The following is a 20009-nucleotide window of genomic DNA, read 5'->3' on the forward strand; positions in this document are numbered from 1 at the left end:
GTCCAGTCTAAGCGCTAACGCCACATCTTAAAGCTTATTACGGCGACCCACCTTCCTCAGGAATATGATTGACGTACCGTGGAAGAACCGAGGCGGGGCCAACAGCGCTCTCTCGCCCAATCACGGGCGATGGGCGGTGCCCCATCGCTGTGTGCCAGTGTTGGTAGGCGGAGCTTCCCGTTATGTGTCAGTGTTGCCAGCAGACCTGTGCGAAACAAAAGCACTTCTCTCCCCACGTTTAACGCCTTCAAAGCACGTCTCAAAGCTGTTTCAGTCGTAAAGCTGTCAAAGGAAACAAGGAGTTACGCGGCAGAGTCGCAGATTACACAGGATTACAGCAGCCCTTAGACAAAGTTGGGCTCTGTTGTCTCAGCTTTGGTGGCAAGAGCAGGAGTGGCTTGATCCTAAAGAAGCTCTCCAGATCAGATTTCACCCAAACCAGCTGTGAGAGGGAGCTTTGCCTTTTCTCCCCACTCTCCCTCTCTCCATGTTGTAAGCGCGCTCCAGACATCCAGAAAGCAAAGGGGGAGTGACGGCGAGAGTTTCTGAAGGAATTTTCCTTCTCCTAGGCAAGAATTGAAAAAGTCACCAGAGTCTAGAGAACAGCGGCGAGGATGGATGATCAGCCCCGGTTGATGCACTCCTCTCACGGGGTGGGCATGGCCGGACACCCCGGCCTGGCGCAGCATATGCAGGATGGCACGGGAGGAGCGGACGGCGAGGGAAGAAAACAGGACATTGGAGACATATTACAACAAATCATGACCATAACCGACCAAAGTCTGGACGAGGCACAGGCCAGGTATATTTCTAAGTGTGTATGCATGCTGTCTTTTTATTATTAACTTCATAGTAGCTACTGAAACACGTCGACAGTATTTAACAAGTCAGCCACTTTATATTTTTACGCGCCACCCGAAGCGCAACGACTTTCTTTTTGCGTCTTCTTTCAAACTTTTATTCACGCGCATTTTTTTTTTAATTTTGCATTACTAATATGTTGCAGCCACTTCTGAGCGCCTCTGTGCACAATCTGAGCTGTCTTCTTCTTCCCAGACGCATCGTTTCGATTTCCAATTGCTCTGAATCTCGCAGGTTACAAATGAGAAAGCGCATTGATTCAGTGCCATATAGACTTACTACATGTTGCGGGTGGATTCAGTTCTAGTTTATTTATTTATTGAACTGCAGGTATCTAAGAATTAAGCAAGGAAATAAATGTCACTGATCATGCATTCTTAAAAATTTTTAATCGTACGCATTTGTCAGAAAGTCCATAACTCTACAATGACAATGTGGCTTCTACAGTGTTTCTGTAGCCTACTTGTTTGTACATTGAAGGAACGTTGTTAAATGTGCTACTTTCCATATTCATGTTTTTTTTATAACATCAATTTATAGTAATTAAAATCAATAAGGTAACAAGATGAAGACAAATTTATGTGACTGAATAAGACAAGTGTTCACAAATTCATTCTCTTGACCCTAATAGCCTTAGTAACTGTCAACACAGGTGTTTTTAAAACACTTTGAAAAACACTTTACATTTGAAATCAAATTTGAACAACTTGAAATTGACTTTAAAGCCTTTTTAATAATTGCCATGCATATTGAAATACTCTTACACTGATATGTAATTTATATTTGTGGTTTAATGTTTATTCATGACATTTTTGTTGTTGTACTTACTTTAAAGGAAAGCAGCCTGTCACCTTAATTAAGTATTTGATAGCAACTCCACTTTGCAATCCACTTCATGCTGCTGTCTATAATGCATGTGAAATATTTTGACAGGTTTTTTTTTTTTTTTTTTTGCTCATTTAACACATTTTATCACTTCCAAAAGTGCTGCACAATTTAGAGCCATTTTCAGCTGTCTTCTATCAAATACCATTTGTAAAATACTCAATTTCCATCACACATAGCAGACATTCCTTTTAAGCCTAATGTCTGTGTTTTGACAGTTTTGACAGGTCATGCATAGTGACGGCTTGGTATTTATTTTCTGTTTGTGTTTTTAGGAAACATGCACTGAATTGTCACAGAATGAAGCCGGCTCTATTCAATGTCCTGTGTGAAATAAAAGAAAAAACAGGTGGGTTTTCCTGTCTCACATAGAGAACAGAAAGCGAAAACTTGCAAGTGCTACCCATTGTTTAAATCTAGTTATCACATTAAGCTGAATATTGAAATATAGATTTTTTTTTTTTTTTTGCTACAGAGCTCTTTAATACAGTGATGTATTGCGTGTCTTGTGAGAATGTGCATTATTAGATATGTAGAGGAGAATTCACAGTTAGAGTCAAGACTGCATCATGTCAAAGTTCTGATATTACAATAATAACAGAAAAATTCATGCTATTCAAATATCTTGTGATTTATACAGCATTCAGATTCCTCAAATAGATAGTTATTATTATTATTTTGTGTGCTAGAGTTGTAATTTGTGCAGCTGAGCTGAAGTTTATTACTTAATACAGCATTTTACATTGTATTGTATCATTGCTGCATTGAGCGCTACTGATGAGGCTTTTTCTCATGTTATTTTAGTTTATAACCTACAGTATATGAGAATATCAATGGCTTTGGTTAGAAAATATGATTTTAGGATGTTATTTTACTCATTAAATTGCTATTTTGACTGTTAGCTTTAAAATACTCTGCCTCATGGTTTTGATAATGCCCATCTGAGTTTTATAAACTCGACTTATTGTGACATACCATTTTTTGCTGTGCTGTCTGGTTAGATGCAGATTCTACATTTTTAATGGATACGTTTTGAAGTTTTTGTGTGCATAAAATGTAGCTGGTTGAGTAAGGCACTTTTAAGAGCAGTTTAAAAAGTCCACCAGAAGCACTATTCATTAGGTTGAAATGAACATGCTGTTTTGATTATGCGATCGTCCCTGAGTGAAGGTTTTCAAGGCAGATTGCTACAATGAGAAAAGACAACAAATGTAAAAAACAACAACAACAACAAACAAACAAACAAACAAAAAAACCGCTGTATCTTCCTACTAATTAGCCCCAAAGTGTAATTTACAAAGATTTCATTACATGGAAGCTGAAGCTGGCTCTCTGCCACACTGTCTGAAAGGCACTGCAGTGGAGAGGTTCCCCCTTCCTCAGTGAAATTCTGACCGAACGAAGAGGGCTTCGGAGGGCCACAGTGTCAGCGATCACAGGGGCCTCATGGCACTATGTTCCCTTTTTTTTTTTTCTCGTCTTGTTTAGCAAGGTTTTCCAAGGAGGGAAAGAGTTATGCCTGACTCTTTTGAACTGCCTGGCGTCACCCGGGGTTCACTCAAAGTTCGTTTCCAAGATGAAGAACAAAGTGACTTGGACCTCTTCCTGACTCTTTGCTCCTGCTTCTCTTCCCACAGTTCCTGGCAACCAGGAACCTGCAGAGCTTTTGACTAGAGTGATAAACCCGGTTAGACTCCAAACAAGCTATTAGAATTGTAAGATCATGAAGATGGTGCTTTTTTTTGGTAGTTTTTTTATAGTCGTGATGTCACTCTCCTGTGTGGGAATTAGTTGTTTGTTTATTTTGTTTATATTATCTTCTTAATATCTCAGAGCACAATGTAAGATGCAACCCCCCCCCCCACCAGAAAACACACCTCATGTTGAGCTTTTGTTTGTACTTGAACGCAGTCCTGGTGTTGTTTTCGTCAAGGGGGGCTCATTTCAGCTTGTGCCGCGGTTGCTTTTCTCTCTCAGGACTTCATTAGGAGCATCTACTTGCTACTTGCATTTGATCAGCGTGCGTTTCAGAATATTAACATTAGCTGATTCCTGCTTTTTGTTTGTTTCATTTTGAAACCCTAAAAAAAGTTTGGGCTTTCCAGTTGTTGAAGAAATTGAAAGGAAGGAAACTTGTCAAATGGAACAGGAAGTGTTATTTTTTTATAAATATAAATATATTTGTTTAATTTAAACCATCAAATATTCAGCCACAAACATTTGTACACAAACTATTTTTGTAGTTTTTTGAGCCTTGGCAGGGGAATTGAGAGAGAAAAAAGGATTTTTGATGCTTTTTAAGTGGATGCTATTGATAGTAGCCTGGTTGTGACTTAAGAAAACACTCCAAAAATAGAAAGAAAGTGTTTTTAGGTGTCAGTTTTATATATACTGTTGAAAATGCTATCAGCAGCATGGATTAGAAAACACTGAAAATAAATGAACTCAAGCCCCGATGGTTGATTTGAAAGGTCCTTGTGCTTTAACCCCCCACCCTGTACTCTCTCCTACGGAATTAGCTGTGAGCTGTACCTCGGTTCACTTCTGTCTCTTTTTAATGTGAGGGTGTAATTTCACACTGCACAGACAGACACCACTAAAAATCCACCGCCGCCACAGAGAAAATGGCTCAAACCTCCGCCGTGACATTTACTGCAAATGTGCTGAGTGCAGAGCGCCCAAACGAGAGCAGCCACCATTTTTGTCGGGCCCTTTTTAATTTTTTTTTTAATAAAGAGTCAGCCTCGTTCATGGTTTTACATTGTTGCAGCCGTAGAGTCCCAGGTGGATTCCAGAAAAGCGAGGTTATTAAATCCGTAGCAGGTCTGTTTTGTTGAAATGGCGTAGCGTGCTGTGGAACAGTGGTGTCTTAGCTTTCATAACAGACTGTGGAGGTCATGGAGCCGACCGAGAGCTTGTCTCGTTGAAACAGTTGCTCTCTGTTTTTTTTATTTATTTTTTTTAAATAAACCTTTTCTGCTCACAATAACCTTGATTTACTTTATACTTTGAATAAACTGTGTCGTCACCTCGGCCACCTCAGCTTGCTGCTTTAAGTGCAACTCGTAATTCCTTTTCAGACACGACACAGTGTCTTTGACAGGAACAATACATTTTCTCTCTGCTAATATATTTCATCTGCAGACGTGTTGAGAGAGCAGGAAATGACACGGCTCCTGTAATTCTTCGTAACCTATGGCCATCTTGCAGAGATTGACACGGCTGCGAGTTGCCCGGCACGGACCACGTGTTGCATGGTGGCGTCGGCGTGTTGACAGCCGTGCGAGAGGATGCCGTGGTGATGAGTCCTCCTCTGGCAAGCAGCTGACAAGCGGGGCAGTACGGTGTGCCAGCAGCAGACAGAGCCGGCCTGAACTCCTGACCTCGCCGTGTATTTTTACACAGGGCCTGACCGAGCTAACACGGCACAGGCCGGCGTGCGAGTATAAACAAGTACTGCGGCTCACGGAACAGGATGTGATGTGGGGTGGGGGCTTTTAAACAAGGCTGCTTTAGCGCTGCAAGTGTTTTAGATTATTTAAAGTGTCTGTGTATTTGTGTGTACCGCGTGCTCTTGGAAATGCAAGGCCACTGTGTGTATTTGAATTCAGTGACTGGCACATATAGATGGTTGTGTTTGGAAAGGTGGACATTAACTTGGATGTTTGTTGGTATCGGGTTTCAACTCCGTTTTACCCTTGGGGTTTTCATTAGGCCTGTTTCACATGGACATACATTTGCCTGATCATGAACAGAGCTTTGAAAAATAAACTTAAACTTAGCGTGAACTCCTGAACCATAGAGGGTCAGCGACGAATAAGAGTCTATTAGAAAGAAAAGAAAAGAAAAATTGCATACCGAGTTCTTAGAAATGTACTTTATGGGTTCATGTTGGTTTCATAAAATTAAAAAAAAAATTTTTAGACCACTTTTAAGAATTTAATTTTTAATTTAATAACTCTAAAAATGTCATGTGGTGTAACCATCAAGTAAAAAGGTATCCTATATAGTATATTTTAATCATTATTTTCCAAAAAGTTTTAAAGTAGTTTTTTTTTTTTTTTTTTTTTTTATAAATATTGTAATGAATTTTTAATTAATACCATGCTTTTTTTGAGGAATCAGTTGGACCTCATGACATTTTATAACCTGAAATAACCATGCCTTGTCATAAAAGTGATCTGATATTTTAAGAGATTTATTGGCCTCGACACAGTCATGAGGGTTTGAAGGGGTTGTCACCCCATTTATGCCCTAAAAAAGAAAAGAATTTTATTTCAGAAATTAAAAACCTTGTCCTCATAGTATACTGTATTTGTATTCAAGTCACTAACCACTATTTTTGAATAGATGTGGACAAAATGAGTGTCATGTCATTGACCCTAATTCATTGGCCAATGTTAGATGTGGTAACCTTTATTATCATTTATGGTACATCTATCGTGCAGTTTCGATGAAGTAGCGAGAGATCTTTTTTTCCGTATTTAGACATACATTTGAGTGAATCGGATTATCGAAAAAGAAAAAAAACTGTAGTTCAGGATCTTGGTTCAATCCAGCGGTTGTTGATAGGATGGTGGCAGATCTGAACGCGAGTTTGTGGGCAATTGTTAGAAAGGGGTTGGTTTAAGTGGACAAAATGATAGGAGAAGTGTGGCATACGTCACCAGAGAGTTGACATTTTGATTATTTATTTATTTATTTATAATTGAAATGTATGCATGAATGAAGAAAAAAGAATTTCCATTTCATTCAAATTATACATTTTGCAAGTGCATGAGGCTAAAAGCAATATGTAGACCTTTGATATACTGTTAACAAGCATTTCCTTCCTTTTATCTCATGTCAAATGAGTTATAGAATCTCAAATGTATCTCACACTTACCTTTAACAAGATTCAGCTGCGAAATTTGTACAAAATAACTTTCAACTTCAAATAAATGTCTTTCTTTCATATATTAATACTGCCATTATGAGATAAAAACATAGGTAAACAGAGTACATATTGTGAGGGCTGTATTTTGATATATTACTCGTGTAATATTTATTCACAGTGTTCTTTTACCTTTATTGAAGCATGCGTTAGTAGTGCTTGCAACACTGTGCTTAATAAAGTTTGGGCTTCATTCCTTAACTCATTTGTTCTTTTGCGCACTACGTAATTTTAGAGCTGGCGAGATATCTAAGATATCTAACGACTGTCGTGGTGAATTGTGGAGAAATATTATGTTTGCTACAGCTACATGAGGGGAGTCTCTCCTCCTCCTGTTTTATTTGGAACGTGATTGCTAATCATACTTAGGGCCGTTGGAACGGACATGCCTCAGTAGCAGCATAATGTTTCCTGTGTGTTTCTGTTATTACCCAGCTTCAAGTCTAAACTCACTCGCAATTAGAGCTCCTTATAAATTATGCAAATGATGACTGGCGTAATTGAGACATGTTAATCATGTTTTAAGAGCCTAATTACAGAAATGTATAACGGAGGTGGGAGTCTCTAATTAGCTCTGATAACAGGTTGCCCGTGTGAATAGTGAAGAAGTGCTTTTTGTGTGGGAGGTGTTTTCCTCCTGCGGATGGTCAATAAAGGAACCTAAACCCTCATTTTATGGAATAATTATTGACATGGCTTAAGGTTACAGTGGTTCTGTTTGAAACAGTTGCTTTTCGTACTTGCGTTCTGTACAGAGTATTAGCTGGTGATATCACGTTAATATTATTTCACATTGCTTCAGGATCAAAACCTGTTTACATGTAAACCCATTCCTTTCTCCATTAAAGAGGGTCTATTGACAGAAATGCAACATAATATACATAACGATGTTTTCAGTGGTGTATAAAGACCTTACATAATGAACCATTATGTTTTTATTACCTTAGAATGAGCTATTTCTATCTACATAGACAGCGGGTCCCCTTACATGTTAAAGGGTTAGTTCACCCAAAAATGAAAATAATGTCATTTATTACTCACCCAGTGGTTCAATATTAATATTATAAAGCGACAAGAATATTTTTGGTGCGGCAAAAAAACAAAATAACGACTTATATAGTGATGGCCGATTTCAAAACACTGCTTCATTAAGCTTCGGAGCGTTATGAATCAGCGTGTCGAATCAGCGGTTCGGAGCGCTAAAGTCACGTGATTTCAGCAGTTTGGCGGTTTGACACGTGATCCAAATCATGATTCGACAAGCTGATTCATAACGCTCCAAAGCTTCATGAAGCAGTGTTTTGAAATCGGCCGCATATTTTTTGGCGCACCAAAAATATTCTCGTCGCTTTATAATATTAATATTGAACCACTGTGATCTTGAGAGAGGAAATGTCATTGCTGGCTATGCAGGCCTCACTGAGCCATCGGATTTCAACAAAAATATCTTAATTTGTGTTCCGAAGATGAACGAAGGTCTTATGGGTGTGGAACGGCATGAGGGTGAGTAATAAATGACATTATTTTCATTTTTGGGTGAACTAACCCTTTAAGTCGCCATTTTGCGCCGGCATGTTTCCGTAGCCCTAAATGGACAAACTGCTCTACAGAGCGCTTTTACATGACTAGCTACTCTCTGCTGTCTCAGACGATGACATCTTTGTCCTGTGTTGGCCACCGTAGCTTCTCTATATTGCAATTCGCAACCTCACCGGTAGATGCCGCTAAAATTTACACACTGCACCTTTAAGTCATCACTACACATGACATTATTCATCAGCACTGGATTTTGGACTGACGTAGGGCTGCACAATTTAGGAGAAAAAATCATTTTTTTCCGATTAAAAGTTGCGATTGCGATTTAAAATAGGATATTTTTGATAGTCCAGGTATGCTGTACACAGTTTTTTGCATGAATTGATTAACAACATGGACTGTTAGTCATTGTTTGTTTTAGTGTAAGGCACAATGATCTTAATGGTCATTTAATATTTCCTTTCAAAAGATTCGAATGCATCTAATGTTCATAAAAGCATGGCAGCTCTGGCCGGTTTGGATATCTGCAGCATCAGTGCCAGCCATTCTGCAAACTGAGCTTTGTTCATAGTTGTCTGACAGATATCATATTCAGAGCCATTACAGCGAAAACATCTACTCACTTATTGGATTAAAAATTGCTTTAGAGAGGAAATTTGCTTGCAGATGCGACGGAGCTCTTTTTTTCTATCTGATATTAGTCTGTGGTGCAGTTTGTAGCCCAATGTAAAAAAGCGAATTACAGTAAAAGGCTCTGCAGATGCTATTATTGTCTCTGTGGAGTCAGACTCAACCCCTCAGCAGTGCAGTCAATGGCCGTGATCCATATAACAGCATTAGGGCTCTCTCTGCCACAAAATCCTCATCGTTACAAACACATTTCAATTCATTAATTTCCTTACGTGCCTTAAGTGTAAAAGGCGGTGCCGTTTCCAGCTACGGTTGCCATACCAACACCCCAGGAGTTCATTTAGTTTAATTCAAAGGCCGGCGATTGCCGTTTCTCCCGCGTCCTGCTGTTTGATTTTGACGACGGCAGTGGCGGCAGTAGCGGCGCGATACATAAAAGACCCCCCTATATTCCCCCCAGCCATCAGCCCCCCCCTCTCCTGCTGCTGTGAGCAGTCAAACACGGACTGGCGAGCGCCCCTTCCTGTCTCGACTTAGTAAAAATGACACAAATTAATATATGCTACTTAAACCAGACCAAGATTAATGGCCGCCTTTCGCCGCAGCTTAGGAACACTGTCAGTCGACACGCGCTCATTGGACGGAATCAACACTGATCAACATTTATTCGCTGTCGTATCCCTGTGTTCAGGGAAACGTGGAGGGATTGAGGACCTGCACACACACATAAACAGAAATGTGACCCAACACATTCTGTAGACTCTATTCACACCCCTAAAATGACATTTATGTACCTTTTCATTTTAATATATAGTGCGTATTAGAGTAATAAAATGACACTGAAATCTTGTACCTTTGTTAGATTTCACCATACAATTATAGTGTTGCCTCAGCCATGTCTTAGTATTTTGCTTGAGGGAATGTCTCAACAGGGAAGTGCATTTTCATATTCATTCCATATACTTTAAGCTAATGGAATGATACGCAGAGTGTGCTGGAGAAGAGGCATGTTGCCTGAGTGGTTTAGCATGTAATGAATGTTTCTAATGTAGATTAATGTAATGCTATTGGCATGGTGTGGCTGTGCTAAAGATCCCCTCCACTCTCTTTAATCAGCAGGGGGTTAGATGTTACAGCGGGCGAGGAGATAGAGTCGAGGGGTGCGGGAGGACGTGTGTCGTTATGTGAAGGTAACGCATAGCTATGAGTCGCTCTCTTGCCGTGAAATATTCTAATTTATGCTAATGAAGCTGGCGCTGCCGTGAGAAACAAAAGGGCTGGCTATGAGCCTGCGTAACCCCCTCCGTGAACACATACATGAGTGTACATATTTTCTCTCTGTGAGAGTGAAGGAGAGAAATGATGAATTAAGCCACCGTCCTCAGTGGTGTTCGTATCTGATTGGCAACACTTTAAAGCATAAAAACACAGTTTTAGGTCTGGTCATAGATTTAAATAGAATGCTGTAGGTGAATAATGAACTGTGACTTGCCAACAATTTTTTTTATGTACATTTTCATGAGATATACTATCATAATGAAAACATAAGTAAAAATTTACATAATTTATTTTGGTTGGCATATACAGTGTTTACATAAGTACTTTTTAAATATGAATTTTTAATGTATATTTTATTCTGATATGTAACATGAGTTTGAATAAATTAAGATCACTTTGAGTTAAAGTGTATATCATGATAATGAAAAAAAAAATCATACAGTATATACTTTTTTTCTTCATATACTTCACAGTATTACTGTTTTTACTGTATTTCTGATCAAGTAAATGCAGTCTTGGTGATCATAAAAGACTCAAAATTTTCTGATTTTTAGTACAAAAAAAAAAAAAAAAAGTGTCAATATATACTCCTGTGTATTTTTGTACACATTTTTATTCTGAAAATTAGCATGAATTTGAATAAATTACTTCCAAAGATTAGCAATTTCTACTGCTCACAAAATTGCGAAAACAATGAGAATTTGTTTCAAACAGATTTCCCAGACATTCCCTCGTCTGTCATTGGTGAGTCAAACAGATAGCTCCGCCCCAAACTCATACCATTGGTTGAGCCACTGTTGCTGTGTCAGGCTGGTCCAGATGCTTAATAAATTCAAAACATTTTGATAGCGTCACAATGTTTACAATTTTCGGGAGAAATTAACAGACTATTGGCTTACTTACTGTTGTCTGCACAGTAAGTTGTGATAAAAGAAAGTATTTTAACATCGTAAAATACACAGTGAAAATTCTGTCATTAATTACTCAAACCCGCAAGACTTTCACTCATCTTCGGAACACAAATGAAGATATTTTTAATAAAATCCGAGAGATTTCTGTCCATCCATTGACAGCTACGCAACTAAGCCTACCACTTTGACACTTCAAAAAGTTCATAGATCGTAAAACTACTCCATGGGAATTGAGTTGTCAAGTCCAAATTTTCTGAATAGACACAATCACTTTATACGCTGAAAAGATTTAATTTAGGCCTCTATTCACATAAACATTCATCAACTCACAGATCAGTTGTAGTAAATGGAAGCTCAAGCATGTTTGTTTGACGTGTGAGAACCAATGAGGTTCATTTTCGTGTGTCACACAGCATGTTTGAGCTTCCACAAGAACCAATGAGGTTCATTTTCGTATGTCACACAGCATGTTTGAGCTTCCACAAGAACCAATGAGGTTCATTTTCGTGTGTCACACAGCACGTTTGAGCTTCCGCAAGAACCAATCAGGTTTGTCTCGCGCATCAAGCAATGGTTGAGCTTCTGTTTATGTTTGCTGATCAGTGTTTATATGTGAATAAAAGCCTAAATTTAATCTGTTCACCATATAAAGCAATTGTGTCCCTTCAGGAATTTTGGACTAAACCGCAAAATACATATGGATTCATTTTACGATCTCTTTACGAACTTTATGAAGCGTCAAAGTTGTAGTTGCGTAGCTGTCAATAGAGAGTACAAAACTGCCTCAGATTTTATTAAAAATATCTTCATTTGTGTTCCGAAGATGAATGACAGTGCTGATTGAAACAACACAAGTAAATGTAAATTATGTCAGAATTTTCATTTTTGAGTGAACCAACCGAAATAAGCTGACGGCACAGCAGATGTGACCGAATGCAGGCCCGGCAGTGGAGGAGCAGAGCGTGCAGGGGGAGTACGAGGAGGTGGATTTGGATCACTTCCCAACATGGTGGCCAGTGATCGCGTAGGTAGCTTTTAGCACAGCGGGGTGAGGAGCAGGAGCTTTAGCAGGGGTCAACGCTCACCATGGCCGCCTGGCAACACCACACACACACTGAGGAACCGTGACACACTCTGCCCTGAACACTCAGGCAAGCTTAATCGAGGGGAAACAAAGAGCCCCTCATGTGGCAAGGAATTCAAGGTCTTGCAATAGCTCAGTGGGCTTCCCCTCGCAAGTACGCTAGATGAAGAATGAAATGATTCGAAGGCAATACGGTACATTTGCGAATTGCAACACAGTCACCTTCTATAATTATGTGGGTGGTAATTATTTCCTGTACGCTAAACACAAAATATTCAATAGCGTCTGACCTTGAGGACGCAGGTCTTGCATCTTTCGGCTAATTGCATGTTTGCTATTATAGTTCGTTTCTAAACTGAGAACTGTTTGTACAGTGTATGCTCACTGTCCCTGAATATACACACACACACACACACACACACACACACTCCTGATTGCCTCTGTTTGCCAGCTCGCCTTTGGCAGTGTTAGTTATGGACAGTTAACTCCTGGAATCCTATTAATGACTGTCATTTTCCTTTTTTGCCTTTTGCATAATCAGCATTGTGCTCCGCTGTCCTACATAACTGCTTTTAGCAGCTCTTGTCTAGGTCTTCCGTTGCTGAGAGCACAGACGGAAACATGGGTGGCAGGTGTGTGCGTGCGTGCGTGTGTGTGTGTGTGTGCATTTGGGAGCAGGGGAGGAAGAAGGCTGTTCTAGTGATATATTGCATTTCAAGCCTCCTGCCAGAAAAAGGAACAGTGAGATGTCAAGGCATGTGCAGTAGAGTTTACCTCGACCTGAAGCCAAACCTCCGCCATCGAATCCTTATCGACTGGAGAACTCTCATCGGAGGCTTGTGTCGTCAGGCCAGCTGGTGACATTGTGTACTCTACCCTACTGACTGGGGTTTTTTTAGAGGATAAGATTCTGTGCGCCACTATGAAAGATGTTAGATGTCCTTTCTTTATTTATATCTGCTTTAAACAGGAATCACTCTGACATTATTGTCTTTTCCCGGCATGCAATTCGAATTCAAAGTGCGATTTGGACAAAAAAAATCATATTGTGATAATATAAACATAACATCCCAGACCAAAACAGTATTATATTATATTATTATTATATTTAGGGGTGTAACAATATATCGCAATACAAAAATGCAACAATATGTATCGTGGATAGTGACAATATGTATTGTGTATAGTTCACCCAAAATAAAAATTAGTGTGTGAGGAAAAAATACAAGTTTATAGAGTTTTAGTGTCAGTTCTACTATATAAATAATGTTGAATATAATGTATAATAATGCAGTGGGGGAATATTTGTGGGTCCCGATAATGCCAAATGTCTTGTGTTACAGTAAAAAGTGGCCTACATTATTTTAAATATTTCTAGTCAATGACAGAGTGCAAGAATATTCGTATTTTTCTGTATTTTCAGCTTTAGAATCATGAATATTTTTATTCTGGTATCAACATTGTCCTGTGCATTGGGTTACCAGCACCAAGTCCAAGTATATTCATTTCCACCCTCAAAGTATTTATTTATTTATTTATTTTTTTTTTTAACATTTTATCTACCCAGTCATCTTTTTTTTTTTTTTTTTTAAATTGAGATAACAATAGGGGAATACAAAGACATTTGAATCTATAAAACAATAAAATCAAAATTCTGCATCTTATATCACAAATCAATCATGTTTCTAATACATCAAGTATCCTTTTCAACAGCTTAGATGTTTTTACAGCTTTTCGATTTTAGAGAGTCATAAAAAATCTTCAAATCAGTGGAAAATAGTCTACCATTTGGTACAGTCGATATACATTTTGCTTTATGTATATGATATTTCCCTAATAGAATAAGAAGTTCAATTATATTATCCATTTCCAATAAACCAGTATCACAATCCATAAACAAGACCATTACATCAGTTATAGTGACAAACTTGTAAAATAACTCAAAAAGAAACAAAGAAACTTCGGACCAAAATAATTTGTTATAATTACAACTGTAAAATAAGTGTGCAATTGTTTCAGTTTCTTCTTTACAAAAACTGCATAATGGCCAAATCCACCCTCAAAGTAATACCAAATTGAGCATTTTAATCAACAGTTATTTTTTTAACCTTTTACCATACAGTATGTCTTGAAGTATCACAATCGTTAGTTATTATATTATATTATATTATATTATATTATATTATATTATATTATTAAATTTTTTGCTGTTCAATAACAGGCAATATTGTGAGTTTGGTTTTATTTTGATTGATTTATTTGGTGCAGCCCTGTTTCAGAGGATTTTGCATAAAAAATAGGATATTATTAAAACTAAATGTGCAATTAAGTTGATATTCTGTACTATCTATACTGTTGACTGGATTTGTTTTGGTGTAGTGTTTTTATTTTTAAAGTATTGACTTGATAAAGAAGTAGCAGGCTTTTACTTGCTCTCGTCTCTGGCCAAAAATAAAAAAAAGTGAATTTTCAGCATCAGACCCAGAGTTAAACCAGCTGTCTGGCGTCTCCTCTTGCTGCCGTCCAATGTTTTCTAGGTAATATCCCCTGACAGCATCGTAAGCAGGTGCCTCCTTATATCTGCATACACTTTGCTTTCATTTGATTTCCTATTACCACACCTCATAGTGCGCGTCTTTCGGAAATCCTCCCCGATAAGGCGCTATTGATGAATTGATATCGGTGGAGGCGGCAGGGAGATAAAGCTGCACAGGTTAAGAGCTTTTTGGATAGTTTAACCTTGATATAACAGTTGTTTCAGCGAGGTTGATTTTCTCTCATCCATCTTCATCCATCAGGGCCTCACTGAAGTATGCAAATGAGCACAGCGGATAGGCGCGTGCTGCCGTTAAATGGGCCGTTTCAAATGTGCGGTGTACCGCGCTGACAGGGTGATACTCCTTACTGTCCAAATTTAGTGTGTCTTCACAGATATCCCCCCTCCACCCAACCACACACACACACACTAGCCCCCCATTACTCTCAGCAGAATGCTTAAAGCATGGCGACTTATAAAATATTAATAACGTCTTTTATTTTTGTGCCTGCCACATTGTTTTTTCTATTCAAATGAGTCAGTGTAAATTATGAGAGGAGACGCATTTTTATCTGTGTCCGGTGTGTATAAAAATGTTCTGATAACAATAACAAGAGCATTTCCAACAAATACTGTTATTCCCATGCCAAATAAAGTCATTTATTTATGTTAGTGGGTTGTAACGAATGTGAGTATTATTAGTTGTTTGTGAAATATGGATGTTTAAGTTAATTAGGGAGTGAGGAGATGTTATAATTATAATGCTTAATGTCCCAGAATACCACGGTCACAAGACCACTAGAAAGACACTAATGCAGAAAATAAAGTGTGAAAACAATGTGTTTTTATTGCAGATTTGACATTAATCTGACACCTCTTGCTTCTTTGTTTACTTGCAGTTTGCTAAAGGGAGTAATGAAAAACAAATTAGATAACAATCTGCACCAAGCGAACAGTTTTACTAGAAGTAAACGTTGAGATCTTTTTGGTTGAGGGTTTGTTATTTCTGTGCTTGTTTTTTACTTTTTTCTATTTTGCTCGTATCCGTTCCTGCCTGCGGATTTTTATAGGGCACTTTTATATTATGCTTATTGAGTGTAGCTTCTCAATCATTTCTTATGATTCTCATGATGATCCTGAGGCCTGTAGGATGACATTTCACTTTAGTGGCTCTTGAATTTGATCCTAAAAATGCATCTGCCTTGTTCCTTTGTAATTGCCGTGCAGTCAGAAAGTGGGTGTAGATTTCTACTCTTTGTAATTTTGGCTTCCTCTGGGATGTCACCAACATTTCTTTTTATAGGAGCTTTTAGTTTATAGCAGCTATTACGATCCATTGTGTGATTTCAATAAGCAAGCATTCAAAACGATGAATCTTAAGAGCTGTTAGCATCTCCGCTTCACAAGCTGTCAACTGTCCTGTATCGCTGTATCGCCCAAGGAGGGTTAAAATAAACCAATGGGGCAGATCTTAGTCATGACTGATGGATCTTTGTGCCAATCAGGGTTCAGTGTGGAGGGAATCAATGTAACAAGCCTGGGAAACCTGCCATGTAGACCTAACCACAACTGGCCTCCACTAAAAAAGCCCATTAACATTAATGAAGGATGGTTTTTAAAGCTTCTTCAGCAATCAAGCCCGACAGGATTTATGAAATGAATGGCCTGCCATTAAGAATCATTATTATCATTAGCCAGGTCCACACGATAGATTGGTGAGGGATCAGTTGAAGACTTTGAATGCCAGCCTTTCCCTACCAATACATTGATAGATGCATCTCTATAATGAACGTCTTCCATCCTTTCATTTTTTGTGAAGTTGAATGCTGTTTACTGTAGTAGGCTTGTATTCTGTCTTTAAGTTCTTCAGGAAAGATAATACTAAATTCGAAAGTTTTAATTGTTACGTGATGTATGTTGAAGTGATTTTTCAGAATAAAACAGACTTGCTGGGAAGGAAGTATTTTAGTGCTAATACAACAAAATGATGAACATTTGGTGTGTAATTGGTGCTTTATATGTGTATTTTATCATTCCCTTTACACAGTGACTGATGCGAAATGTCTTTGGTTATGTCTTTTCATAAACCAGCTATATTTTTTGTATTATGTTTTATCATTGTTCTTCATTAATCACTGTAAATGTTTTTGTAATTTTTACAGAACAAAACTGTTAACTATCACCTACCATATATAGTGAACAACTGTAAATGGTTTAACATTGCATTTATATTTATATATATATATATATATATATATAATTAATGATTATTAAATTTATTTGCCATATGAATTACCATATAATTTACAGTGAAAAACAGTAAAAGGACATTCCCAGAATTTATATAAATAATTTTGTTTCTCGATTTGTCATCAGTAATGTACATTATAGGGTAGTTTGTGTAATATATTATATGTTGACCATGTTTTATGGACAGGCCACTTATGATGAACTTTAAACCTGTATTATTACGGTTATTATCTGTATTATTATGGTGATTCAAGTAGATTAGTATATTATCATTATATCACTTAATGAAATATACGGTTATAAGGCACCAATATGCCATCTTGTAATACCTGAAACATTGTTAGTATATTTTTCACAGTGAATTTCTGGCAACCACAGCTGTCGGTTTTGTTCTGTAAATTTAAAAATATTTTTTAAATGATTGCGGTTTTGCAGACTACAGTGTACGGCAGGTTATTATGATCACTACCAATTTGCTTTTGCCATAATATTTTAATTGACACTGACTTTGAGGCTTAAAAAAAAAACCAGAGCTTCCCTACTGTTAATTGCGACTTGAGTTTTAACGTAAGCATTTAATCACTGTTTAAATAATAAATGAATATGAAATAAGTTAAGATCATAATAGACCTTTGAGACAGGAAGGATATATGATTTGACATGCTGAACAGTACGTTCATGAGCATCATAATATGTCATGGACAGCACAGACAGTGCTCTATAAATCAGTCTTGTAGGTGTCATGATCGTTTTTCCTATGCATAATGCTAGCGCTTCCTCTTCATGTTATGTCTGTTTTAGCAATTAACCTCTTAATTAGTTGGTATCAGATGACTGCTTGGTGAGCAGAGGTCATGCTAGTGAACTGAAGTACTTATTATCGCTTATTTTATGTATCTGAGGGTCAATCAACATTCTGTCTTGTGCTGCTAAGCTCAGTAACCAGGAAGCTGTATGTTATCAATATATAGCTTTCATGACTTTTGGTTCAAAAGTGAAACCCACCAAGCATTCCTCTCTCTCTCTCTTCGTCATTTTCTCTTTTTCAGTCAAATCTTTTTCTACATGTTACTCTTTTTGCCATGTTTCTCATTCCCCCAATCCTCAGAAGTCATTACAGTGCTGTGGAGTTGTGTAATGGAGCCCGCGGTTATCAACTTAATGAATTCTGCCCAGTCACCTCCATTTATTGTGCTCCCTCTCAAATGTAAGTTACATTGTGTGAATGTACGTTGAATTTAGCTGCACATGTGTGCAATATAAACTAAGGAATCACCGTGAGCATGACATATATATATTTTTTTTTAAATGGGAAATGTCATCTACAGGTTTTTGAAAACAATTTTCATAGCAGAACCATATAGATTCAGACATCATTTAATATTCTATATGGATTTTACCTGAAACTATGGTGTATGTACAGTGGGGATGGGTGATATATAATGAATATTCATTTTATATTCACACTTATTAAAATTAAGCAGCGTTGTTGTGAATATTGTGACAATTTTAATGTACTCTTCATGTGCTCACTACATTTCCCAAAGACTGTGTCATCATTAGTAAGTGATGCTCTGGTCAGAATTTTTTGTAGCCGATACTGATCCTGATCATTAAGGCTTTATGTCACTGTTAAAGGGATAGTTCACCCAAAAATGAAAATTCTGTTATCATTCATTTACCCTCAAGTTGTTGTTTTTTTTTCTTCTATTGAACACAAAAGAAGATATTTTGAAGAATATGGGTAACCAAACAGTTGATGAGCCCCATTGACTTCCATGGTATGGGAAAAAAAATATGGTTGCCTTATTAGCGGCTGTTTCTATGGGTCAAACGGTCAAAGCCGGTCCATGAACACTCAAGAGCAATTTGATTGTGGGTCTGCAACCGTAATTATATCCATGTATGAATATCAATATCTGCAGTAGACTTAAGCTGATGAAAGACGAGACGAATGCTTTAGCAAATGCAAAAAGTAAAAAAAAAAGTTGCAGTTTTTACAACCAGAGGCTGTGCAATGTTGCAGCATCTTGGAAAACTCATAGATTTTTACACTGAGTGAAGACAGCGTCTGAAATGTTGACTGTTCCAAGATGACAGATGCGCTGAGGGGTCTGTATCGGTCGAATGTGGCATCTACGTGGTATCATGTGGCATGACGTCTGATGTCTGCGTTAGCAGGGTGTGTGGAGGTATGCAAATACATAGGCTGACAGGCAGGTAGGACATCCTATCATTGCATTCGGACCAAATGCAGTGATTAGACAAACATTTTATTTTGTCCTGAGACTTCCACAGAAGATCGGCATATCGTTGTGTTTGTATTGTTTCACATGTTCACGTTGAGAAAAACAATAATATCTACATGCTTGGGTGAAAGTTGGCTCCTCAGTCTGATAACAATAAGGCCGCGGCTGAAGAGAAAATGCGCTCTATCGACACAGTCGCAGTAACACAAAGATAACTGTATGCTAAATTTCTTACAGCGCTTTGTGTTTTCTGTTCTTAAAACAGTCTCCCTTGACGAAACTTAAAGGAAGCATATGTCTCAATCATTTTTCTATCAGATAAGATATCATCTCAGCTTACTCGGGCTACAGCTGCGCTTACATGCAGTCGTGAATGCAGTGATGGACAGCTGTCTTTCCTCATTCATCATGTGGTTTCTCATTGTAGTGGTGATATTATGTTACCTCGGTTTCATTGTTTCATTCGATCAAAAGTAATTCCATTTTGTAAGATCATTTAGTAAGATCATATAAGTCCAAACTTCGAGAGGCAGATGATGACATTCTGTGATCTAATAGAATCAACTTGTTAACACGCTCCACAGCGCCACCCAGTGCATTTAGTTGTAACTGTGAGTTTTAGTTTGCGTGCTTGAGATTTATCAGAGATTCACTGCATTTACGGCCAGCAAAGCGACATGTAGTAAAATTCGAATAGTATTTTTATTTTTTGAATAATAATTACAGATCGAATATTCAAATATTTGACTATTTGTGCACACCCCTAATAATACCCAGTCCTAATATGTTGCTATATTTTGCTAGTGAGGTGGCAGCCATATTGCCAGTTTCCTGTTTCAGTTGGCGTCCAGCACAC

At 37.9% G+C, this 20009-nt stretch overlaps 1 protein-coding gene across 1 annotated transcript in view; it reads left to right on the forward strand.

Annotated features, from left to right (window-relative positions):
• Positions 1 to 279: 279 nt before the first annotated feature.
• The window catches only part of pbx1a (pre-B-cell leukemia homeobox 1a), a 73846-nt gene continuing 54116 nt past the window's right edge, over positions 280 to 20009 (forward strand). The window contains 2 exon segments of the mRNA XM_051871113.1: positions 280 to 802; positions 2022 to 2095. Coding sequence (XP_051727073.1) covers positions 615 to 802; positions 2022 to 2095 — 262 coding nt within the window. The 5' untranslated portion in view covers positions 280 to 614.

The sequence above is a fragment of the Ctenopharyngodon idella genome, chromosome 2 (genome assembly GCF_019924925.1).
Source record: "Ctenopharyngodon idella isolate HZGC_01 chromosome 2, HZGC01, whole genome shotgun sequence".
NCBI lineage: Eukaryota > Metazoa > Chordata > Actinopteri > Cypriniformes > Xenocyprididae > Ctenopharyngodon > Ctenopharyngodon idella.